Source organism: Cricetulus griseus, chromosome 3 (assembly GCF_003668045.3).
Source record: "Cricetulus griseus strain 17A/GY chromosome 3, alternate assembly CriGri-PICRH-1.0, whole genome shotgun sequence".
Taxonomy (NCBI): domain Eukaryota; kingdom Metazoa; phylum Chordata; class Mammalia; order Rodentia; family Cricetidae; genus Cricetulus; species Cricetulus griseus.
Genome location: NC_048596.1, coordinates 230,503,136 through 230,529,595, shown reverse-complemented (window position 1 = coordinate 230,529,595; position 26,460 = coordinate 230,503,136). Strand labels below are relative to the sequence as shown.

At 41.9% G+C, this 26,460-nt stretch overlaps 1 protein-coding gene and 1 long non-coding RNA gene across 2 annotated transcripts; both read right to left on the bottom strand.

The window, feature by feature from the left end:
• Positions 1–1,119: 1,119 nt before the first annotated feature.
• Klf6 (Kruppel like factor 6) lies at positions 1,120–9,893 on the bottom strand. The gene is made up of 4 exons (XM_027405085.2): positions 9,567–9,893; positions 6,105–6,678; positions 4,717–4,840; positions 1,120–4,238 (listed from the first exon to the last, which is right to left on the bottom strand). The coding sequence occupies exons 1-4, from the start codon at positions 9,768–9,770 to the stop codon at positions 4,187–4,189; spliced, it is 954 nt and encodes a 317-aa protein (XP_027260886.1). The 5' UTR covers positions 9,771–9,893; the 3' UTR covers positions 1,120–4,186.
• A 14,272-nt stretch (positions 9,894–24,165) lies between these two features.
• Positions 24,166–25,281, bottom strand: LOC103160850. Its single transcript, XR_003483347.2, has 3 exons — positions 25,194–25,281; positions 24,901–25,077; positions 24,166–24,806 (listed from the first exon to the last, which is right to left on the bottom strand). It is a non-coding gene; the product is annotated as an uncharacterized LOC103160850 (long non-coding RNA).
• Between the last annotated feature and the right edge of the window lie 1,179 nt (positions 25,282–26,460).

Here is a 26,460-nt window from a genome sequence, read left to right as displayed (position 1 = left end):
CTTTATGCCCCACCCCATCACAAATTCCTTCCAACTTGCTGATATTTTTACAATTACAGCAGGGGTTGGCCGGGGGGGGGGGGGGTGCGAGATCCCAAAGCTCCTAATCTGGGTACACATTTAAATTTCTCCTCTTCCACCATTAATTAAATTAAAGGCAATTCCCACTCCACATTTAGCAAAGTGAAGACCTATTGTGAAGTAAAAGATTATACCACAACTAAAATGGAGGTCACTCTTTCTTCTGAACTAAAGACAATGCAATGATTCTGACCCCACAGAAATAAACTGATTTTACTGTCACTACTGACTGGCTTATAGAATCTGAAAATGGATTCCAAGATGCATCTCTCACACTGCATAGTAAAGCTGGGGCCAACATCTCAAGCTACCAAAGGCATTTGTCTGAGACAATATAAGCGGCCTATTTTATCTTAAAATCGCTCTATACATAATGCATTTTGCAGGCCTTTTTCATAAGTCATAAAATCACAGGAGCAGAAGGCTATCTTGACTTTCTGCCCTACTTAGGGAACTAACCAGGGAACTCTGGGAGGAGGAAAAAGTGATTTCAGTGAGTCCATGGGGATGGTTTTCTGGCCTGACTTCCCTTTGTAATCTGCTGATCACTGCTACCCTCCCTGGATAGGAGTCATCCAGGTGTGAGCCCAGCTCCATCCAGAAAGACTAGCCTAGCTCTAACCGATAAGCGAACAAATTTTGCTGGGTTTCTGAAATGAAAGGGAGCCAGCAGTTAGTCACGGTAGAGGCCTCTGTACTTAATAGCCTGCCTGGCTTGAGTGACAGGAAGGAAAAAAAAATGCAACAAGTTTCTTCCTATTGTGCCCCCAAAAGCCTGGGGCTGTTTTTGTCAGGATTTGGAACACATTCAGTACATTTGAGGGGTGGGGGAAGCAGTGTCAAAAGCCTCCCTCTAGCTTCAGGGACAGCTGTGGTAAAGTGGGAAGACAAGGAAGGCAGGGACTGAGCTAGGCAAATGGCCCTTCGAATTGCACAATGGTGATTTCCTGGGGAGGAAGCCAGGCTGAGTAACACAGCAGGAATTTGTTAACAACCCCCTTCCCCCACAGCACCCCAGAAAAACAACCAGACTCCAAATGCTGATAAGAATTCTTTTTATGTTATTCGAATAAAAAATACATTCATACAGAAATATAACAATCTCGCAAAAAACAATTTCAAATAAAATCTTGTAAAACAAAATTTTACAAAAATCTTACAAAGATTCTTTAGATAACAGGGTGCTTCAAAAAAAAAAAAGAAATAAAGAAATTTCACTAATAGAAATTTTTTTTTAATTTCAAGCAAAAGTTCTGCTTGATTGAGGCTCAGTTATCACCTGAACAGAATGTACTTGCTCATTATGAAAATTACAGGCATTGACATATACGCACCCAGCCCCACCCAGTCAGACAACATCCATGATGTTTCATAAGTGAGACGAGCCAGCACAAGTTTTCTTTCTCTTCTGTTTACCTTCTTACTTAATGGAATTGTTATGGATAAGCACAGCAGGGCCAAAAAAGGAGTTTTCCAAAATCCAGCATATCAAGTGCTTGGATTCTGAACTGCCAAACAAAAGTGCATTTTCCCCTTAAGCAAAATGAAACCAGTTCTGTAGAGAAATGTATTCATCAGCCCAGATACAAAAACAAAAAAACAAAAAACAAAAAACAATTACGTGAGCTTTAATCATTGCTCATTTCCAGGAAGATCAAACAAAATACCAGCCCAGCCAGACTCATTCTCATATATATATATTATATATATATATATATATATATATATGAGATCCACACCCAAAAAGTCAGCAGCTGGATGAAATATCAGAAACATCAGCTGTCTATGCTGCGGTATGCCAATTCCGGGAAAGTACTCCTTGAAAAAGCTGGGAGAATCTACATGCTGGAAAAAAATAGTTTCATCTGCATAAAAAGTATTCTAAAAAACAATCCCTGTGATCAGCTTACTCTTAGGTGAGATATTCCAGTAAGGCTGAAAGTAAAATGCAAACCTTTGTGTGTGTGTGAGTCCAGCTGGTTGAGCAGCACTTTGTTCCTGCCCCTTGTGAATGGCCAAAGGTACCCTATTCCAGGCTTGCCAATAATGACTAGCAAAATCAACAGGGTGGAATAGAATCAACACCGAAAATGTCTTCAGCAAATCATTAAATAAAAGATAAAGCCTTTATAAAAGTTAGGTTATAGTTTTCAAATTTTTTTAACCTCCTTTATGGCCATTTTGAAATACTTCTTCACAGGCTGTAGAATTTTCTAGCTAAACATTCTAGTTTCTTCTTAAAAAAATATTTATATATTATCTATATATAATATATATATACACACATACATACACATACTATACACACAAATATACATACACAAGAAATTTCATCCACTTTTTTTCAAAAAAAAAAAAGCAGTATACTTTCAGTATTACCAACAGATAGCTAGACAGGTACTCAAAACTTGTGCCTTTTGAGCAAAATATTGACATTTTTTTTATACTTCTGTATTTTTAATATGTGTGAAAATGTTACATAATAAATACAGCCGGTGTGTGTGATCTGTACAATTGTGCAAGGTCTCTAAAAGAGTCTCATGGTAGCAGAATTAGTTTTCAATTATCATGTCTATTTTTTTTCCCATTTTAACACTGACAGTCAAGTTGTTGGAAATGAACACATGTTGACATGTCAAAGGAGTTTTCACCTATTTGTCATTGTGGAGGATCTTAAAGAGGTGGTTTTTTCTGTTGTTTTTTTGTTTTTTTTTTTTCTTTTTTCCATATTATACATCATACAGTACAATGCCAGGTGAAAAAAGAGCCTTAATTAAGCATGCATCACCCATACCCCTGTATTTGACCCCACAGAAGGGCCAGTTGCATAAGGCACCATTATGAAGGTCAACAGTGCATTAACAGCTAGAAAACCAGAATTAGTCCTCAAGGCATAAATAAGAGAGACATAGCTGCATGAGAAAACGGTTTCTAAGCTTAGTGGTTTGATCCACCCGACTGAGAAAAAACAGTTTATGTTCTTAGCCTAATGTGGCATTAGACCAGTAATTTCCAGGCCCAAGCATTTAGACATTTGACACGCGTCCAATTTCTTCAAAGGGCACCTTAAGATTCTCCAAAAAGTAAGTTCAAATTCTGAGTCATTAAAAATACACCCTACACTGCACAATAGCATGTTGCACGGGGAGTGTCACAAAACAGACGGATCTGGGGGTCGTGTCTTGCCAGGCCTAAATGGCTTAAGGAATCATTGTTTTAAACAAACTGAATCCTATAGCTGCTTATTAATTGGAATCAAGATTGGAGACCCGATTGAAAAATGGAAAAGTTTATAGCTCCCCCAGACCATGCACGACTTTTTTGTATTATAAGGGAAAATGACCACTGTTATTTGTAAATACAGCTTATACAATGGGTTACAAATGAGCTCTGTGTAGCCAGTAAAACAAGCTACTTGACACACTGCACATTCTATAGCTGCACCAGACACCAGAAGGCCCTTTCACACAGGAAAGGGGGACAGGTACTCCCCTTGCCCTTAACACTCACCACTATGGGGTCCTGAGTTCCCACTCCCACCCTCCAAGTATTTCCTTCTTTTTTTTTTTTTTTTTTTTTTTAAATTTTTTTTTTTTGTTTGTTTTTATTTTTTATTTTTTCTAAGGTGCAGACACCCTTCAGGAAATGATTGGTTGTCAACTCATCCCTTGGAATACTCCTCACACACAAAACATTCAAACTGCTTTTTTTTTCTGTCTCTTGCAGTTATTTGCTACCACAAGGGGGAAAAAAAAAAGTCTGCCTCACCATACAGTCGGTAATAGATCCTCAACATACAGTCATCCCACCCATTAACATTCTCAGTGCGCATGCTCACGGCAAAAGGCTCTGGGAGCCTCTCAGAAGGTTAGGAACCAGTGGCGAGGCGAGTCCAGGGTCACCCAAACACCATGCACCGTGGGTGCTATGCCGCTTCTGACATGACTTTTGTAGCCCTCAAAAGACCTTCCAAAGAGAGGCCCCTGGAGGTAACTGGGTAGGAAGCAAAATGGCATGCTTTGGCTGGTACAGGCATCCCTCCTTCCATGGCCGCCTCTCAGCCTGGAAGCCTCTTTTAGCCTACAGGATTCAGCCCTCTGCTCCTTCAAAGGTGCCTCTTCATGTGCAGGGCCAGGTGGTCAGACCTGGAGAAACACCTGCAAGGGCAAGGCAGAAACAAGGAAGTTAGGTTTTGCCGCCTGGATTTCTTGATAGACCAGATACCACACCTGTGTACAATTCCTCTGAGTCCTTGCCAATACTTTTAGGCACAGGGAACCCCAAGGGAGAGAAATACAAATTCCAAGAGGTCTTGGAGAAATAGCTAGGAAGTCCCAGAAGTCCCATGGCAGAGTCTAAACTGGACTCATCCCTCAGCTTTTGAATTTGAAAACTTGGAGCCCATTTTGAAAATCGTCCCCCAGACATTTTTCTTGTAGAAACCTGGCACACAGTTTCCTAAGAGACAGTCAATGTGTCATTGATTTTTGAAAAAGCCCCAGACTTAAAAGAAACGCCAACAAATAACAAGAAACTGTTGGCGTTCTTTCCAGGCTCTATTGCACACAACTACTCGGCTCTGGTAGTCTCCCATGATCCCACTTTTTTTTTTTTTCCTGCGAAGCCCTGACATACCTGTCACAGTGAGAGCATTTAAAAGGCTTGGCACCGGTATGCTTCCGGAAGTGTCTGGTTAATTCATCACTTCTTGCAAAACGCCACTCACAACCTTCCCATGAGCATCTGTAAGGCTTTTCTCCTGGGAAGAGAGCACATGACAAGGCACCATGATTCCACTGACATGATAGGGAGGAAGGAGAAGACTCAACAATATATACTGTGAGACCCCTGAAGCCTACAGACTTCACCATATGTTTTAACAGAGACAGTACCTTTGGCACGCTAAAGGTCACAAGCATAGGTTCTTTCCTAACCTAGCCTGAAGCTTCACTCAAGCTGTTGTCCCAAGGATCCAGGTTTGACAAAATCAGAGTTAACTCATAACAATGACAATTACTCAGATAGCTGACATATTTGCAGGGTGAGGTGTCGGCCCGCAGGACCCACAGCCGTGCTGAGAGTTGAGATTTATTGCTTTCTCCATGGAGACATCCCCCTCCAGCACAATCTGGTTCCTTACTCATTTCCCTGGGGAATGAGTCGTCCATCCGGGACCTTCTACATTGCTGCAAAAACTCAAGTCATGAGTTTCTGAGAAACCTCATCCAGAGACTTTCAGATCAGTTTCTAAATGGCAATCAAACAACCAAATGGACATCACCCCCTAGCTAAATTATAACTATGAATTAAATAAAATGCTACCTATGAGTAAAAATAATGCTAAAGCCAACCTGAGTCAAAACTGTCTTGTCCTGGGAACACTCACATCCTCTCCCAAGTTCTGTGCCTTTTCAGGACCCTGACTTCATCTCTCCAGAATTTGATTATCATCTCCATAAGGTAACAATTTATGACATGGAGCTTTCCTGCGATCCTTCCACTCATATCCTGTATGTTGTACTGGTAGTTTCAAACAAACAAGAACTTCATTCTAAGTGGTGGCATTGAGTTAAGAAAGCCCTTGTTTAAAGTGGTTGTGTGACACAGTATTCACAATAAATGTCCCCTGGTCAACACTAGCAAACTCCATGCTGCCCAAGGACCCTCTGTCCTGACCCTGGACTTACATGACATAGAATGAGGAGCAACCCAACATAGCACGATGCATGTACAATGGGGAAATGAGCACCGAGTGGGTGAAGGTTTGAGTGTCGATGGAGAATGTGATCTGGCCTCTTGTTTAATCTGAAAGCATGACCCATTCATCTGATTCAAATGTCCAGTCTTTTAAGATTCTACTCTGAACTCCAAAAAGACCCAATTCCTTGGTGACAGGAATTAAGGAAGTGAGGATTTCCTTGCTTGTGACCACATCCTGAGGAGCCCTGGCTCCCTCCCAGGGCTGGTGCAATTCACTGGCGCCCACCAGGGGCTGACCTCCCAGGCCCCATGAGGGGACTGACCTGTGTGAGTACGTTGATGTGCTTTCAAGTGGGAGCTTTTAGTGTAAACTTTCCTGCAGCCGTTGAAGTGGCATCGATGTACCCTCCTCCTGCCATCTGGGGAGGCATCGCCACTACCCTTGTCACCAGACTTCCCAGAAGTTCCACTTCGAACCTTCCCTGGTGAGGGTAGGTCTCCTGGCCCACAGCCCCATAGTTGAGAAGATTCCCTGTTCACTTCTGGAGAAGAAGGAGGTGTGGAAATGACGGAGGAGCTCAGATTTCCTGAACTGACTAAGACTTCACCAATGGGATCAGAGGTAAATTTGGTCGTGGGTGAAAGTTCCTCAGAACTGTCTGAAGACTCGCTGCTGACATCAGAGTTTAGGCTGTTGGTCTCTAAGTTATAATTAAAGCTGGGGCTGATCAGAGAGTCTTCTGGGGGACTAGAAGAAATCTTCAGTTCTGATTCCTCCTTCTTCTCTCGAGCTAGAATGATTTTGGTCCACAGATCTTCCTGGCTGTCAAATTTTATCTCAGAGGCTGACACGTAGCAGGGCTCACTCTGAAGATAGCGTTCCAACTCCAGGCAGGTCTGTGCAGAATGAACCACAAAAAGGCACGTGATTGTTACGACTACTGAAAGTGGAACTGAAAGCACATAGAAAAAAAAAAAGAAAGAAAGAAAACATGCAACAAAGAACAAATAAATTATTTCTGGGCCACGTACTATGGGCCAAAGTCTTCTGTAATGGGAATCTATTTCCTCATGAATGCTAGAGAAAAGCTGTTTCTAGGAATACGAAGGAAAAGCAGAGGTAAAGCCTCTCTTGGTTTCTTCAGTGTTGGACCAATGGCCACAATGAGTGATGATCACTGGGCCTGTTTTGTTGTTATAGTTACAAGTGTTGACATTGCTAATGAGGATCCTGGTAAACCACACAAAGAAAATCAGCCTTCCACACATCACACCCCCTCCCACCAACCTAACAGGTTTAACCAGATCGTTTGACATTCTCTAGAACCAGGAGCATCACTGAGAGCCCCAGCCATCCACAAGTATTCACACAACAGGACAGAAAGATTGCACAGCACACAGTATGGTCTGAAGACCCCCCCACCCCTTAGGGACACAGCTGACAATATAGGGCTGGCTGTAGTCAGAGAGCAGACAGCAGATCTGTCTGTATTCAGGGACATCAATAGATTGGAAGAGAACCCTCCCATGTCCTGTGTAACTAAGACCTAGGATATATATATATATATATACATATATATCTACGTATATTTTTAAATGTCATTTCCCAAGTACAGGGCTGTGGATACCACCAAACTTTAATGATTTCTTCACTGTGGTCAGAAGGAAACAAGAAACCTCAACAACACAAGTGGAGGAATTCTTCCAGAATGGCCATCTGCTATTGTAAAGGATGGAAAGGGGAAATTACTCCCTGGCCCTTCTGGGAGTCCCACAATGAACAAGGACTTTATCTCCTGGCCAAGAGTACAACAGTATGAGTCATCACTCCTATTTCTTTCACGCAATGCCAAAGGAGACTTCCTTTTGAAATTCTGACCAGCAGCCAAATAAGGACCCGGCTCAAATATACATGCAGTGTGCCATGGACAGGGTGCCCCTTCCCCAGCCCCGCAACCAACCTTTCAAGGAGCTACACAACTGCAGAGATCAGCATCCCCTCTCCCCACCATTTCAAACTTTCTAGCCACTGGAAAAGAAAAATGGTAGGAAACATTTTAGGATTAAATTATGTCGGCCCTGATTTTTCACTAGGCTTGCCTGCATGCCCATATAAGGATGTCTGTGCCGCTGACTATTCCATTCTACAGATAGAAATTTCGAAACCAAACTGCAACAAATTGTTATCAGGGTACAGACCATCTTGAGCACAGCCTACCAGCAAAAGGGCTAATGCTTACTAAACAATGCCTTCTATCACACTATACAGAGATCCTAATCCCTCCCTGTAGATGCTTCACACAGCAAGCAGGCACAAGTCAAAGGGGGGGGGGGTGGAGTGGGGGGTTCTTGTTTTCTCTTTCCCCCCAAAATTCGATGTCTGTTACAGTGCACACAGTATTCTGAATCGAGGTGGTGATACATATTATTGATGTTCCAAAGAAAAGGCGAGCACATTTATGAAGATCTTGTTAAACTTTAATCAACTGGCTAATTTAAAATCTCCATTATGCTGATGAGCAGTGGGGACCTGATCCCAGCTCTCTGGGAGTTTAAAAGGCTCTGAAGGGGACCAGGAGCCAAGTCTGGCTTGTTGCCCAAATCCCAAATGCCTAAAGGAAACTACTAAGATCAATTTCAATCACGTCCCAGGGAGCAGCTTCTTTGAGGAGGAAAAACCAGGAGGGGGAGAAGAAGGCAGGAGAGGATTGTGAACAATTAAGCCGGCATGTGGAGGTTTCAGCCAGCACTTCGCTTTTCATGCGTTTTAAAGGCAGGGAGGTTGTGAAACCCACAGAATATATTTCATCTGCTAATTCACTTGGAGGAAAAAAAAAAAAAAAAGCCAGCCCAGAAGGGTAGAGAGACATCCACCAAACCATCGTTTTAGAGACAATGGTAAAAAGTGTTCGAGACTGTCACGCCATTAAGGGAATCCTAAGACTTAGAATGGGGGGCGGGGGGGGGGGCTTTTATTTCCGTTGCCCCAAATTCTAGTTCCATTAAAATGCCGGAAATCGAGATCTTTTTCTTCCCCAAAGTAAGACCCGAAGCAATTAGGAATGGACTCATTGTCATATGACTGACAAGTCACTTGTGTGCAAACAGCCCCCCCCCCCACACACACCCGCCGCGCAGTCAACAAGAAAAGCAGGTAAGAAAAACAAGGCAGACATTGGCGAATGTAAGAATTTATCCAGAAGGAAAAGAAACTGCAAATGGCCTTGAGTTAAAAAAAAAAAAAGCTGCTGCGTTCCGCAGGCGAAATATTATACTTTAAAACACTGGGTGTACAAACATCAAAACAAAACAAAATCTTTAAATCAAATCTTTTGGCAGTAAAGGCAAGCTCGTTCATATGACAAAGTCCAGCTGTGGAGTTTGGAGCTGGTACAAGCCCCAAACTTGTGCCAACGGCTCCGGTCTGAATTCGGCAGAGAAATCTTGGGTTCCCTCCCCTCAGGTGGATGCCGCTTGGAAGCTCGGAATTAGCAAAAACAGAAAAATAAATAAAGAAATAAAGAAAAACGTTCCGGGAACAAGAGCTCGCCTCCACACAAATGACAACTCTAGTCCTAGCCGCCGAAGGCTCGCTTTACTGTGCCTTCATCATTTCAGGCAACAGAAGGGCATCTTAAGATCATTACTTTATTTTTTTAAATTAGGCAAACGCTAATCATTATTTAAAAGATGCACTTCCAAGCACACACCATCTTGCCTGCGCCTCCGCGAGACTCCCTTCTCGGCGCACCGGGCACGTGAAGAAAAAAAAAATCCGTATTTACCTGTTGCCAATATTCCTCCAGGGACGGCAGAGCCGAGAAGTAGCCCGTTTCGTGAACAATCTGTAGTTCCTGGAAGATGCTACACATTGGGAGCACATCCATGTCGGGTTGGAAAAGACAGTCCTCGCTGTCGGGAAAACAGGGAGGAGAGCGATCAGGAGTCGGAGCAGAAACTGTCCCCGGGAGCGCAGGTGAAAGTTTCATGCAAACTGGATGGCGCTGCAATCGGACGCCGGGTCCGGACCCTCCCGCAGCCCGCAGCGCGCCGAGCCCACGCAATATTTGCAAACAGCGGACTGACTGCAAGCGTAACCCCTGCAAAACTTCCCTATTCAAAGCTCCGCTGCCAGCCTCCCCCCTCCTCCCCCGCTTGGCTCCCCCCACTCCTCCTCCCCCACGTGACCAGCTTGGAGCTCCGCCCCCAGTGATACCCAATCCGGCCGCGCCTGTCCCGGGGGCAGCGCGACGATGATGTCAGCTTGCACCAATCGCCGGTGCGGACACAAGGCGGCCCCGCCTGGCGTGACCGAGCCTCTCCATTACGGGCCTCTCTATTGGTGCAATTCGAACTCGGCCTGAGTTGATTGGGAAGACGACTCGCAGGCTATTTTTAGCAGGGTATAAATGGCGAGGGCTACGAGGCGCCGAAGGAGTCGGCGCTGGGAGGTGCACGGCCGAACGCCGCAAATGTGCGGCCGGAGAATGTGCGGCCGGAGCTGGAGGAACCTGGCCGGGGCAATCCAGCACCTGTCCCCGCCGCCCAGCCGCCCGGTTCCACCTTCTGATCCCGTCACCCGGACCGGGACCCAGCAAAACAAGGGAGCTGATATCTGCCCGGTCCCCTTATTTCACTTCATCCGTCCCTCTGTGCTCGATGCCGGTGTCCCCTGATCCTTCCCTCACCCTCCATTCTGCTTGGTCCCCTGATTTCTCTCTTTGTCCGGAATCCTCTCCATACTCAGAGATACTGAGGTGGCCGGAGTGGGCGCAAACAGGCCCGCGGATCCCTGTGTAGTGATGGGACCGTAGGAACAAACAGCAGGGGAACTTGGTGCACTAGAGTCCCTGTATGGTAATTTCTGTCTGGATCCCTGGGAGGGGGCTGAAGGGATCCCGAGACTCGCTCGTTCTCCAAAATAACCCACACTTGGGAGCACCCAGAAAGAGCCTTACCTGACCCGTGGGTTAGTTACACTCAGATTCTCTGGAATGAATTTTATCTATTGGAAGTTGTAAGCGCAGCTTTTAAGATAGCACCCCAAACAACCCGATTGGGCTTTAGCAAGCTCACACGGATGACCTGGCACCACCCCAAGTTGGATTGCTAGGCATCTCCAGCTTAAAAATGCCCTTGCGCTTGATGCACGGCTCTCATTCTAATATGATACAGATTCTGCTGTATATGGGGTAGAAATCTGTTTATCTTGCGGAAGGCAGGCTCCAAGATGCCTCACCAGGTTAGCAGGCTTTCCCGAGGATGTGTAAACAATTTAAATTAAGCTGAAGCTGACATTAATTTCTGTTCATATAAATTGTCTCCTAAAGCACACCATGATGTTCATTTAAAAAATGAAGACTGAGCAACTATATTTTTGAGTAAAACAACAACAACAGCAAAAACCAATTATGACAACTTCAAAAGTAATACTTAATGAATAGTATCCTTTTAAACATAAACTATGTAAAATAATTTTAGAAGATTTTTCGTATTTAATTTTAGAAGTCTAAACAGATGCATGTACCAGAACTGTAAGCTTATAAGGTTCTTAGGTGGGCATACTTAATGAGTGCTAAGTTGGGAAAAGCTATCTTTCCAAAAAAAGAAGAAGAATGCGTATTGTTTGGAATACATGAAGGTGACCATTGGCCTTCATTCATCCCATTTACCCTAGTGACAAAGAGGCAAACCTGTCCCTCTCTGAGTTATGTGTTTATATTTTGTTTCCAGGAAGGGAATGGAAATGGCTTTAGGACACACATACATAGGGTGAACTAACTTCCCAGCGAAGCCCTTATATGGACCTAGAGCTTTATAATTAGTAGCAAGCTTATGCCTTTGGAATTAACAAAGGAAGCAAGAATCAGATCAAATCTATGAATGAAAGCCAACATGACAGTACACATGGTAAAGGATGAGGTGAAAGTATATGACACTAAGTGAAGGCCTTAATAAAGCATGGAGGAGTCTGTAATTCCTTAGGGGTGTCATAATGAAGATATTGAAACTTCCCTTGCTGGATAGAGAATTAGTCATCATTTTCACACAGTCCCTTACATTCCTATAGAATGCCAAAATTTCTCCTTGTCTCTTACAAGCACTGCCAGTTAAATAGAAGATTTGCATAGTTTATTTTTACAAGACTGGATTTAATTGGACATTAATAGAGATACAATCAAAACTGTGACTTTCAGAAAAAAATTAGTGTAAAAGTAGAGTACATTCATCCCCTGAATGAATTCCAAGTAGAATAAACTGTGTGACTTCCTGCTGCTCCCATTAGGCATTCAGCACATATTATTCACATCCTGTGACTGGCCAGGTACACATAGATTTACAAAGCAGGCAAAAGTCCATGTCATAGTTGGGGTAAGGGGCAGGGCTCCAAAGACGTTTGAATGCTTGTATTCCTGAGCATTTAACTATTGATGGGAAAACAGTTTTGGCTTCGTATGCAAGAAGGACTATCCATGTGATCCGAGTATTACAAATGATGTCTGATTTTTTTTGTGGGGGGCGGGGTTTCGAGAAAGGGTTTCTCTGTGGCTTTGGAGGCTGTCCTGGATCTAGCTCTTGTAGACCAGGCTGGTCTCGAACTCACAGAGATCTGCCTGCCTCTGCCTCCAGGGTGCTGGGATTAAAGGTGTGAGCCACCAACACCAGGGCCAATGATGTCTGATTTTTAAACTGCCTAACAGAAACACATAGGTCAGAGGCATTCAGATGGGGAAGTATGGATGGAAGAAAAGCATGACTTTAAACTATCCATAAATTTGGCCTTGGCCAGTATATCTGAAGAGAAAAAAAGTTCATCTGGTCTGATGAAAATATCCATAGAATCTCAGCTGTTTGAGAGACTGAGGCAAAAGAGCAAGGCTTGCCTGCTCTACAGAGTGAGTTCAAGGTTAGTCTGGGAAACTTGATGAGACTGTTTCAAAAGTCTTAAACAACTTTTGAAAACAGTAAGAAAGGGGCTGAGGATACACCAGTGGTAGAGTGCTTCTGGGAATCACAATGCCTACCATCCCCAAACCACTATACAAGCTGTGGCTGCCTATGTTTACTAGGGGGTCCCCAGTATCTGGTTTTGTGCTTCTTCTAGTGTATCTTTCTGTGCACATATTTCCAAATTCCTACATTCCTACTGTGGCTGGAGGCAGGGTGTAAGCAGGGAAGAGAGGAGGCTACTAGGGGCAGGAGGGTATGTCCTCAGATCTGACTTTAGGTCAACTCAGCATGAGGGCTCTGGGACTGGGGCCTTCTAAGCCTTCCTGTTCCTTCACCCAAATAACTGAGCTTTCTTGTATGTTCTAAAGGAATGATGGTGGTCATTGAACGTGAGTTTCTTCTTTTCTGATCAGGAAAGAAAACTGATGGCTGGATATAGGACTTGGGTTTAAGGGGGTGAAATCTTGACCTTCAACAGCCTTTGCTTCTTTTGAAAGAAGGTTCTGGGGATGTGACTGGATACCCTTGCAATCTACCAGCATGTTTACCCACCTCATGAACACTGGGAGTTGGTGGGGGACTGAGAGTCGGCATGTCAAAAATCATAATGTATTAAAACCCCCATTCTATATAAGCCATAAGTTGAAGGCAATATTAACTCATTGAACGTGCTCCATTTTCAACTTTGCTCTTGATATTTATGGCTGATGAGGCATTAAAATGATATCCACTGTGCAGATCACACAGCAGATAAGAAGCAAATTTGGGCCTGGGGCTATACAGTAACTCCAGTAAGAGCTCATTCTGTCAGGAGCTGAAGATCTCTACTCACCCCTACCCCCCATCTCTTACCCACCCCCCACCCCCCTATGCTGCCCAATCCTAATAAGTGGTGGACTCCTGGAGGATGATCCCTTTCTCACCCACCCTCATCTGGTTCTCTCTCCCACAAGCCAGTCTGTGTGGTGGCATAGTCCTAAATGCAGAGGGCTCAGCTTCCCTGGCACTCTGGGCTATTTCCTCACATGCCCACTGTGTCCATGCCCTTTTTCACTTTTGTTCTGTCTCTTATGCTTCCATGCAGAGCTCCTTCATTTCTCACCATGAAGTTCCCTTTGTTGCGTTTTGTAGCGAAACCAATGGTTTAAAATGAAGTTCATAAATAGACTGAGCTTTCAGTTCAGAGATCCGTAGATGGTAACTAGGTTTTGACTTTCTTGTTCACCTAGGAAATTCAAAGGGGGTCTTACAAGACTAGTCAAAGGTAATTGCAATACTACCCCCCTAATTATATGGGCAAAGACCATTCTCATGCATGGTTCAGAAGCCAGTTTTGTTTGTTTGGAGCATATTTAACAAGATATCCCCCTCTCCCACAGCAACTTGATTTGTGTTTGTTTCATTTGATTGTTTCCTTGAGTTGTTCTGTAAAAATCCCATCTTTAAAAGTACACGTGAGTTGTTGCATGATGGGTGTGTTGAGTTAAAATGTACCTCTTCATCTACTATCTCATTTCCAGATGGTTCTAGTCAAAAGCATGAGTTGCCTTCTCCCCATGCATTTCCCTCTCAAAAAATAATGAACTTTCCTTTGAAAATGAAAAACAAAACTTCACTTACTGAGTGATGTGTTAGGTAAAGTCTCACAAATATTCTATTTGTTGAAATTTAAACTTTCACTCTTTAAAATAACTGTCAGTACTGAGATAGCTAATGAAGGAAAGTGCCATACTAGTGGCTTCCAGTAAACATTCAACTTAATTTGTTACCATATGACAAGGACTGCAAGGGCTTGAGTATTGGCAGGGAAGTGTGTTTGTGTTTATGTCTAGTGTGTGTGTGTGTGTGTGTGTGTGTGTGTGTGTGTGTGCATATGCAAATGTATAGATGTGTATAGGTGTATATGTGTTATGTGATTATGTTTGTATATCTGTCTGCATGTGTGTCTGCATATAATTATCTGTGTGTAAGTATTTATATACATATAAATATAATATTTGTTTTAGTAGCCTTCTTTGTAAAACCAATAATGAGATGAAACATTAAAACAACTCACTTCACAAGTGACTGCGGTTGCCTTTTTTTACTGCAGGGTCCTGGGTGCCTGGGTTTGTTTGTGCTGTTTTTCCAGTGTATGTCTAGCTCCCATTTCTCAATTCCTGCATTCCTACTGTGCCTGGAGACAGGGTGGGAAGCAGAAAAGAGAGCAGCCTCCTAGGGGCAGAAGGGTATGCCTATAGATCTCGGTTAGGTCATCTCTGTGCATGTGGGCTTGGGGCTGGAGCGTCTTGACATTTCCCAGCTCTTCCCCCCTCAGACACTGAGTTTTCTTGTAGATGGCATGGTTGGAAGTGACTTTCTCCTCCCCTGGTCAGGCAGGAAACCTGCTTCCTGGTTTACGGAACTTGGATTCAAGGGGGATCCTGCCTTCTACCAGCACTGAAGAAGCACTTCTTTTGAGAGAAGATTCTGGAAATCTAGAGGAAGCCCTTTCAGTCTACCTTACCTACCCTTCCCCTCCTCGTAAACACCTGGTGGAGGCATGTGGAGAAAAGCTAGAATGTGAGGCTGGAATCCCATTTGTCCCTGCTAGCCCAAACACAGCCAGTAAGGAGTTCTCATAGTTTTCATTGTTTCTGTCTTTAGCAGATATCTCCTCTCTCTTTATCAAAGCCACCCTCTCTTGGTGTCTTAGCCTCTTCCAGATTCAAGTCATGTAAGGACTTTCTGACCAGCATGCTTGAGCAAGTTAAAGAAAAGTTATAGGCTACCTGACATGTTTTGGGACTTTTCTCAGTTGTTAAGAGTAGAGATCCAGAAGTCCAACAGGAGAGGAAAGTCCTCAAGTCATGATGACATGATGACTGAACTCCTTAAAATACATAGCAGGCTATAAAAAGAAAGAAAAAAAAAACAGTAAGCAAAGGGGGAGAGAGAAATGGGGAAAAAGATATACACCTTACCTCATACTGTAGACACATTGACGATACATACTGAATAAATGAAAATGATTACATCATCATCTTCCCAAAGGGGATGGCATGGCAAATGGACATAATTCTAAGGGCTTGGGCATTATGCTGGACTTTGCCCTGTCACATGGCAGAATGCACTCAGGCAGTACCCTGGGCAGCCCAGCTGCTACTACTCTACAGGCAGGTGCAAGGGACCTTTAAGAGAAAATCTGCACCCACTTCCTCTCTCTTTCCCACTGTTCCTCTGAAGGGGCAGACAGGATTTTTTCTATGTCTTCCACCCTCCCCCATTTATCTTCTTTCCCTCCCAGCTCCTTTCCCTTTCTAATAAAATTTCTTACTTAACCTCTGTCTGCCTGGCATGTTTGTTCCTCACCTGCCATGGAATCCCCCAAGGTCCTCATCTCACAATATTGTAACAATAATACCATGGTTTGAAGCTAAAGCAACACCTCCTTGGGTGGAAACAGAAAACAATATCACCAAGAAAGATAATTTTAATGGATTTAGATCCCATCAAAAATTGAAACTTTATTGAAGACAACAGTAAGCAGACAATAGACTATTGAGAGGAAAATATTCTTAAAATGTGCATTTAAAATTGAACAAGTGTCCAAGATATACACATGACATATAGTAGTGAAGAATAAATTATATATAAAAAGTGATCAAAATATTTGAAATCATACTTTACTGAACATATAAGAAAAAGTGGTCAACAACATCCCTAACCAGGGAAATACGCAGCAAAATCAACTGAATTGGTTGTAGGAAGAATATTAACATCAAAGTTGGTGAAAGAGTTCAGTGAGTGGCCAGCACTTTCTAGTACTCTTAGTGGGAATATAATAAATACTCCACAGTCACTATGGAAAAGGTATGGCCCCTTTAAATCAAATGGAATGTGCACTTAGTTTCTCGTTCTGCATTTTCATCTTTCAAGAATTGAACCAAAAGAAGTGAATGAATATGTCCCCAAAGAGGTTAATACTGTTCATAGCAATTTATTTAGAAGAAAAAAGAAAGAAAGAAGGAAAGAAAGGAAGAAAGAAAGAAAAAAGAAAGAAAGAAAGAAAGAAAGAAAGAAAGAAAGAAAGAAAGAAAGAAAAAAAAAGAAATGAGTCCTGGTGAGTCCATGGCAGGATCACATGGTGCTGTAAGATGTGCTGACTATTCCAGAAAACACAGGCAGCCATGTTCTGAGACAATTCTGAGAGTGTGTTTCAGGAACATCAGGAACAAAGAAGTAGAAGTTTTGCTTGCACGATGACTTCCTACAAGACTCAAAGCCCAAGTCTACAAGAGACACAACTCATATTTGATGAACTGAACTGCCAGGCCTGATCCTTATGGTGGGCAAGCTGTCAACTGATGTGGAAGGGGCCTTGGGGAATCTCTCCAAGGAATGAGCATGTTCTGGGTCTGAATGGAGATCTGTTTGCACAGACAATTGCAAGTGTCCCCATCAGTTGACTGGCACACTGAGACCCTGTGCATTTAACTGTCTACAAATGCCCACCTGCCCCCATAGAACAATGAACACAGACTGAATTCTGGCTGATGGAGTGAGAACTACTGTGATTAAAGGGGGCATGCTTTGACATTCAAAAGGAAAGCCTGGGAAGTTGGCTTCCTTGGTAAGCTCTTGCTGCACAAACATGAGGGCCCAGTTCATATCTCATGCAAGTTGTCTAAAGACTAACTGTTGTGACTCACACCTGTAATCCCACTGTTATGGAGGTTGATCAGGAGGCTCACTGGGGGCTTGCTGAAAACTAGTCTAACATAATAGCTGAGCTCCAGATTCAGTGAGAGTCTTTCAAATAATAAGGCTGAGAGTGCTTGAGGAAGGCATCAAAAGTTGACCTCTAATCTTCATATATAAGTAAACCCACAAGAACTGTAGACATGCATGCCTCCCAACACATACACACAAATTTTCGAAAAAGAATTCACAAAGCTTGCCAGGTATGGTGACATTAAAGAGACAGCAACAAGAGTATTGCTACATACTTGCATACACTTATAAGTTACTAAGTTATAGTTGTGTTTAGTCTCATTTTAATGTTCTAAATAAAAAAAAAATGAAGTATCAACAATGCCTTCTAAAAAGTGAGCCAAGCCTGGAAATTTTCCAAAGAGATTAAATCTTATAAAAGGAAATAGAACAATTGGCCTCTAGGTGTTTAACAGGTACAAATGTTTGATATGCTTTTAAAAAGTAAATCGGGGCTCGAGAAGAGATCATTCAGTGATTAAGAGTACTTATTGCTTCAGCAGAGGACCTGAGTTGGATTCTCAGTACTCATGTTATAGGCGGTCTACAAATGTGTGTCACTCTAGCTCCAGCATACCTGACCCTCTCTCTTTTGGTGTCTGCTCACATCCTCATTCATGTGTACATACTCACACTTAGACACACACGAACACACACACACACACACACGAACACACACACACACACACACACACAATTTAAAAAATTTTTAAATAATCAAAAAATAAGCAAGCAAACCATTTGTATTTTGACAATGCCTATAACACATAGAGAGATGTACCACATTGTACTGTACTGTACTGTGCTGTTGGGTTAGGTGTTTCAAGAATCCTTGTCTCTCCTATATAGAACAGAGCACTTACTCTTCCCAGAATCCATGTTTCCTATTATGCCTGGGTTCTACAGCTTCTCAATTAGTTCTTCTTGATGTGACTGTGTTCATGTGTGAATGCTGGATTCATCTGTAGGTTAATGTGCACCTTCAGAGTTTTGTCTGACTTTACTCAGGTGGGATAAAATTGCATTTTAAACCCATTCATGATTTTACTTCATTTCCTTCCCTTCTTTTTGTTCACATAGAATTTATGTTTTTAAAGTTTTATTACATATATTTAGTGGGGGAAGGGCACATATATGCCCCACCACTTGTCCTGGGAAGCGAATCCTGGGGGGGGTGAAATGTTTGTCTATAAGCACCTGAAGCATTTCACTGGCCCCAGGATGCTCACTTCCAGGTGACAGACTTCCTTGACTGCTGGTCTTGTCTGACCCATTATAGTCCACCTTCTGTTTTCTAGAACTTGGCGAAAGCTGGTGTTTGTTGAAGAGTCTATTTTTATCCCTGTTATGTATTCCTTCTGGAATGGTGTATTTTTATTACAACGGAATTTAGAAAGGAGGGGCATAAACATCATCATTCTGGTCTTTCAGATTAAATATGACAAATTGAATTTCACTTAGAAATAATTCAAAGCCACCAGAAATGTGTTTGTTTGTGGTTTTAGTTTTCTAGTGCAAATGATAGATGGCTTTTCTTCTTGGACATCTATTTCACTGTTGCTGAAGTTTGAAGGCCTGGTCAATCTAAAATGAAAGAAAAGAGAACCAAACAGAAGATAACAAGATGGAATATGAGAGAAATAACAAGAAGTAGAAAGAATGAAAGGACTGCTTTTAACTATGGTTAGTATTTTAAGAGGAACTTGCAATGAGCTTCCCAGGCCCAAAGGGATTATATTAATGATTCCTTACACGCATACATGAACTAAATTTTTGTGATGCTTTTCTTGGAACAAAAAATGTTTTCACCTGAATGAAAGAGATATGCAACCTTGCTCAGTTCAGAAGATCTTATCTCCTTTGATGCAAGTTTTTCATCTGCACAACACATAGCATCATCAGACAACTCAGAAATCTTTACCATACATCAGCAACACATTTCCACCAGTAAATATGTCCATCCCTTTTATGCAAATTCATCAGGAATGTTGAAAGGAAAGCATGTTTTTTATTATATGATAAATATTGACTTGTATCTTTAAGAAATAACAATGACCAAAGCTTACACACAGCTACATATATTCCAGGAGTGGCGTGTGCAAATCAACAATGTCTTAGAGGAGGACATGTCATGGGTCACAGGATGGGAAATGATGGGCATAGGTCTTGAAGAAAATTACCTTAGATAGAGCAATATAAAAGTTCTCTTTGATGAGGTGACATCTGTGTAAAAAAAAAAAAATGTGAGGTGTCAGATAAAATCGAGGCATGCTATTAACTGGCAGGAAGTGTGTGCAGGATGTAACATCAAGTGATAAAAAGTTCCTCTTTTGCCCTTTACTTTAAAAAAAATAGTTATGGATTTCATACCAGTCAGGTACTTATATACAAATGCTGTGTTGCTTTGATTGATTGGTAGCAACTTCAACTACAAACCTTAAGGAAGTCATGAAGACATCAGTGATACTTCTTAGAAGAAATAAATTCTCTAAAACATGTTAAAAGTGTGCATTTGGAAGCTTCCTTTATTTTAATGTGTTGTAGTTGCCTTTGGTCCTGAAGTAAGAGACTTGGTCAACATCCCCTGGAGAATTCAAAGAACTTCAAAGCCCCCTCATCTCTTGTATATCTTTGCCTTACTCTTGTTTACAGTTTTGTTGACCTAATAAAGTGCAAAGAACATTTAAATCCACATGGGGACTCTTCAAGAAGAATCAGCCTCCCAGAATGGCTGGAATATTCTTCCTAGAACATCCTCCAAGATTTACTTCCTGTGTGAAGTTTGGGTGAACGGACCAACCACAAGCTGGGTCATTTGTGTACACTGCTGAAATGTGTGTGTTAGTCTGTTCTTTTTTTTACTAAAAGATCTTGTTTCTCTCATTGTTACTGAGCACACACAGGACACCTTTGCAGTTCTCTGTTAGACATGACAAGAAGTGCAGTCAATCTAAAGCTGCCTGTTCATTTCCAAGAGGCCAAGTTGCATTCCAGGAGTTAATCTGATAGTGAGTTTTTGCTCTATATCTTAGGATTCCTTGGCATGACTGAGATGAAAGATGTAAGCTCATCCCACAGAAAGAATTTCATAGGGGCAGACTTTGTGACTTTACCTTTTCCTATTTATTGTTAAAGAACTCAAGCTAGTAGTATACATGCTCTGGGGCAGAGCCCTCTCCTGTCTAACCTATTTGTACATGGAGCTTAAACACAAGATTTTAAACCCGTGTCAGTATTTAATGTCATTTGGTGTCCTTAAGAGGAGATAAACATGGTTGGAGGGATCAATCTCTGATTTAACCACCTCTTTCAACACAGGCCCAGTTTTTCACATTTCTGAGTTTTCACATTTCTGACTTGCTTAGTGGATAGGATTTCTGGAGTATTAAATGGTGTAATAAAATAACTTAGCGAATCATAGTCATTCTACTAAATACAAAACTCTTGTAGGGTAGGGGTACAAGACAGGCCACAGAGATTTCTCAGTGGCTAAGAGCTTTCTCTGCAAGCATGAGGATTTTATTTTGAATCTCCTGCGTATATATTAAAAGCTATATGTGGCAGCTTGAGCCTATGACCTCAACATCAGTGGGTAGAGACAAGTCGATCTGGAGAATTTAATGGTCAGCCAACTTAGTCCAAAACAGGAGCATTCAAGTTCAACAAAAGACACTATCAAGGTGGTAAAGTGAAGAGATAATAGAAGAAGACATCCAATGCCTTCCTCTGCCCTCTGCACCTGCACACACACACACACACACACACACACACACACACACACACACACACACACACACACACACACAGGGGTGGGGGCAGAGAGAGAAGGAGAGAGAAATACAGGGAGGGGGAGATTGGGAAAAAAACCCAAAAGACAAAGGAAAAAAAAAAGATGGTGAAAAATGCTAACTTAACTCACAGGAAGATCCCTTAGATAATTTTTCCCTACTTTAATGACAAGTGGCAGTCAGGGGCATGGGAGAAAGGAAGCAGGGGCAGTATTTAAAAGCTGGGTACTGGGATGCTATTGTTTTCCTTTTACATTTCTGTGTCATCCTTGTTATAGATATATACCAGGTAATCTATTGTCTTTCAAACAAATAATAACCAGAGGAATATTGGCATCTTCTTGGTCCCAGTTGGCTGGAACTTTTGTTGCATGATGCTACTTGCTATAGTTTCCCCAGATCCTCTTTTGGATCTAGGCTTTGTTTATCCCACCTGATCTCAAATACAAATTTCCCTCACTGATTTCTTGGTTTGCTTGAAGTTCTTTCTCAGCCAGGAAGAGCTTTGGTTGGGAGTAAAGGTGCATACACAGACACTTTCACTAATATAGACATTCGAACAGAGACACACAAATGGAGACATACATTGCAGGGACTTATGGCTACTGCAATGTAATCTATGGGATGTTGGAATTTACAGCTGAGTAAAGACAAACTATGGACTAAAGGAAAGTCTTGGGATTTACTTTCCAAATTAGGCATTATGATTTGTGATTAACAGATTCAAAGACACAGACTGTGTCCTAATACAGCTTCTAGTGATTATTTTTAGGGACTGGCAAACTAGAAAATATTTTTTGCTGAAATTGCTCAGACACTGGGCAATTGAAAGAAAATCCTCTTGTTGATACGATATTTTTGACTGCTTACCAAAGTTATCTTGTTCAAATGCATGGCCTCATTAGGAGTTAAACCCTAGAATGATCCGATGCCTTGTATCCAAAACGGATACTTTCAAAACTAACATGTTGTCATGGCAGCGTGAAAATGCTAAGGTGTGACTGACCCTCTGAGGAACTGAGCATCTCACCACAGTGACTTAGTGTCTGTGGTGAGATATCACAAGTCAGTCTCCAGAGTGAGAAGCCCTCACCAGGTGGAGGGGGAGATACACACTTTCTTAAATCGCTAAGGTAAAACATTTCATGCCAGAGCACAAGAAAGCACAGGAATCTGAAAAGCTGTCATCTCCAAACTTTCAAATTGCAAAGGACTCTTCATGTCCTAGGGAAAATAACACAGAGGACGTGTCAAGCACTGTGGTTTTCCTGAATAGGCTCACAGGCATCACAAACCACACTTTAGGAAAGTCAAATTTTTACACATTAATAGAAATAATCTGCTTTGGACTTAAAAGGGAGGGTTGCAACCACATGTTTGCATAGCTGGCAATCCAGGATGCTGTCTAGAGTATTTTTTAAATACCTAAATTAGATCTATGCAGAGTATGGATACAGCAGATAACTGGCAGTATAGAGTTAGCTGAAAGGAAGAAAAAAAGGAACTGTCTTTGTAGGTTCTGCCCCTCCCCCCAGAGAAAAATGACTGTTGTGTTTCTACTGACAGAGCTGTGCACAGCAAATGCCTGAATCACTTCACCGATAATGAGACATTCTGTTTCTTAGTTCACTATTTAAAAATATAAAACTAACAATTACAGATGGAAACTATTCATTCTGAGATTTGAGGATGGAAAAATCACTTTTTTTTTTTTTTTTAAGCCCAAGGCTTTCTAATCTCTGAGCAGACTGCACTTCAACTGGCAGAGAAAAGGAGGTGATGAATTTACAGAGAACAAGGCAGGAGCCTGAGGTGTGTGCTCCGAGTTGGAGCTTGAGTCTCATCCTTTTGCTGCCTTGAGAAGCGGTGCTTGATCTGCATGTACAAAGAGGCCAAAGCCATGACATGCTGTGGTTTCATGTTCTAAGACATCATCCAACGGTAACAGTCACCTTGCAAAAAAAGAAAAAAAAAATGTATTGGGTGGAGATTTATCTGACCAAGATAGCCAGTGATTGGCAAGAGATGTCACTCATCTAGGTTCAGAGACCAGAAAGCCTTTCTGTTTGAGTCATCTGAGCTCTGAGTAGGGGAATTACTATCTGCTAACTATTGAATGCAGAATATAGTTTTCTAATTAAACATATTTCAGGGGTAAAAGCATTGTTCTAAAAATCCATTATCTTAGTTATTGTTATTACTAGTGTTCAATAGGTCAAACATCGCAGTTATTTATATAGAAATTTATAGTGTTCAACCCATGTTTAGTTCTTTTGTTTGTTTAATTGATTTTGATTAGCAATTATCACAGTCCCAAAGTTTTAGTAGACAAAGGTGAACTTCAGATTAGTCCTGATCATAATAAAAAAAGAAAGAAAGAAAGAAAGAAAGAAAGAAAGGAAAAAAATCAGGGTGTTAGTAAAACTCTGGTACTTAGTAATGTGGTGAACAGTTTATTTAAGATTGTATTTATGCATTTGTGAACATCCACATATATGCAACAACAACAACAGCAATAATGAAAAGAGGTTATTAATTTGAAAGGAGCTGGGAAGCACTGGAGAGCTTGAGGGAGGAAAAGGAAGGAGAGAAGTAATATATTTAAATTAACTTTTTAAAAGTTTATCTAAACAGACAAGCAGGTTCTGCTAACAACAGAATGTTACCATTTACCTCTGACAGATTTTTAGCTGGAACACCAGAACCTATCCCCTTTAAAAATATTAAACATATCTTCTGTAGCTTAAATCTGTCATTTGACCCTAACACTTGGGAAAAACCTACTTTTCAATATTTTAAAAATGGCTTATCAAGGAATTTATTCTTATTTCCTGAAGTGCATAAATTAAAAATCTGAAAACTTTAAACTCATTTTCACTTTTTTCTCTTCTCCAAAGGATATATATTATTTAGAAAACAAACATGGTTGTCTTGTGATGGTTTTTCTTTTTTCTTTTTTCTTTTTTTTTTTCCAAATGAGCCAACAAAACAGAATAAAATATATGATCCTCTCTGGTCTGGCTGAGGCTGAGTCATTTCCTGTTTCAATAACAGAATGTCATCAGCTAAACTCCAAGCAGCACAGTTTGTCACTGTGTGTGGCTTTATTTGTACATGTTGCTAGAAGGTTCTTAAGGAAAATACACTCATCGTTTTAATGCCAAAAAAAGCCACTTTCAGGGAGCAGCTTTGGCTCTGCCTGGTGCTTGTGTGTTATTTATGCTGTCACTAATTGGGAGGGGGGGATGAATGCTTGCCCAGCCTATATACAGTCACTCTGATGACACTAATTTGCCTTGGGAATTCATAATTTACTCAGGTCACCAAGGTGTTCACACCAATGCGAAGTGTTTTTTCCCATGTGTTGAGCTCTGTGCTCCAGTGCCAGAGAGCATCAGAATTGAACTGGAAAAGCCTGGAAGTTGCCTGGTTTTCGTGGGTGACTATTTCATCTTCCCCCACTTCCACTCCACTTGCGTACAGCAGCCACACTGCTCTCTGATTTCTTCATCGAAAGGTTCTGAGATTCTTTTCCTAGAATCACAAAAGGGAGTTGGTATTGTTTACTTGGTCGGCAGCTTGGGCACATTATTCCCTGAGTTGAGAACTTGGTCCCCCTGAGACCTACCACGCTGATTGTAAATGTGACTCATCTGTATGAGTCATCATCTTCAAGCCAGAGATGGCTATCTTTTGTCTTCTTGCTACTATTTTTCCAAAGTGTTGTTGCTGTTGGAGATTCCAAACCATGTGCCTGTTTCTGTCATCCAGGAAACATTCATTGTCCAGGGCTCAGACAACATCCCTGCAGCAGTAGGAGGATGAGGATTTAGTTTTCTAATCAGACCCCTTTAACGCCATTCTCAGATAATAAGAGTGTCAGTAGCAGGGGAAGCATTTCAGGGATCTTCTAGGTCTTACCTGAGAGAAGCCATCCTGGTGACTCAAAGGCTCTTTCCCCTAGAGTCAGAATGAAAAGGCATCCTATTAGAGAGAAGAGGGACTTTCCTGCTGCAAAGGGAACCTTAGACCAAACGACTTAGGCTTTTGTCCCAGTTTAAAAACCTTATTGCCTGTAATACAGAAGCATACGGATCTTAATGATCGCTCTTTCAAAACCCTCATAGAGAATTGTATTATGACTCTATCTCTCCCTCCAGTGTATCTTAAAAATTCATCACAGTCTAACGATACAGGCATCGTTTGGTTGCAATAATTAACATCTTATTTGCATTCCGTATGACTCTAAGTTCTACAGAAGTGTCTAAGACTGTGATAGGCAGTGTGGAATTGCTAAGTAAATGTTTGCTGTAGGTTATAAAATATGAATAAAACAGGCATGGCTGTTTTCCTGTTCTTTCAGCCTAGGGTTATCTTCCGGATGAATAGCATATGACCACTTCTGAATCAGTTACAACCATAAGTGTCAGTCTTATGCACCAAGAGCCTGTGTACCTGTGACTCCTTCATGAGTTGCTAGGCTTCACTTCCATAAACACCACTGAAGAATTTGTTGCTATGTAACTTCCAGCACCCTTGGATCTGTCCTGCACGCTACTGAAGCCTCATGTTCCTAGGGCAGGGAGATGACCCTATGGAGACAAGCTCCTCCTCAGGAGACAGCCTACCATTTGTTCATGGCCACAGACAGATCAGTCCCAATCATGCACCCACTAGTTGGGGATGGAGAAATAGTTTGGATTGGTGTCATGATATCAGTCCATTTAAGGATGCTGTGGCCCCTCTTCAGAAGTTAGAAGCAGTTTATATCTCTTGGTCCCATGAGGAATGGAAGAAATGCAAACTCTACCAAGAATTACTTTGATTTACCAAGAGTTTATAGGCTGAGTATCAGCCAAGCTATTCATTTCCTGCTTTGCCTCAAACAGAACCAGTTCAATCCTGTAATTATCTTCACTTTGTCCTAGCCCCCCAGGCCCTCTGCTTGGTGGTCAGGGTTCTGCATCCAGAGAATTGACCTCTCCCATACATCTGTTGTTGCCTGTGTGTTAAGATAAGGAATTCCAAAGACTTCTTAAATCCTGAACTTAAAAACTGTACTGTGAGACCTCCTTCAGTCTTAAGTCTGCTTACCCACAGTAACCTGGAACTCCAGTCAGTATGTCTCCCTGCCAGCCTGGACCACTGCGAAGAGCCACATGCTGCATCTCCCTTACCTTTCCTTGCG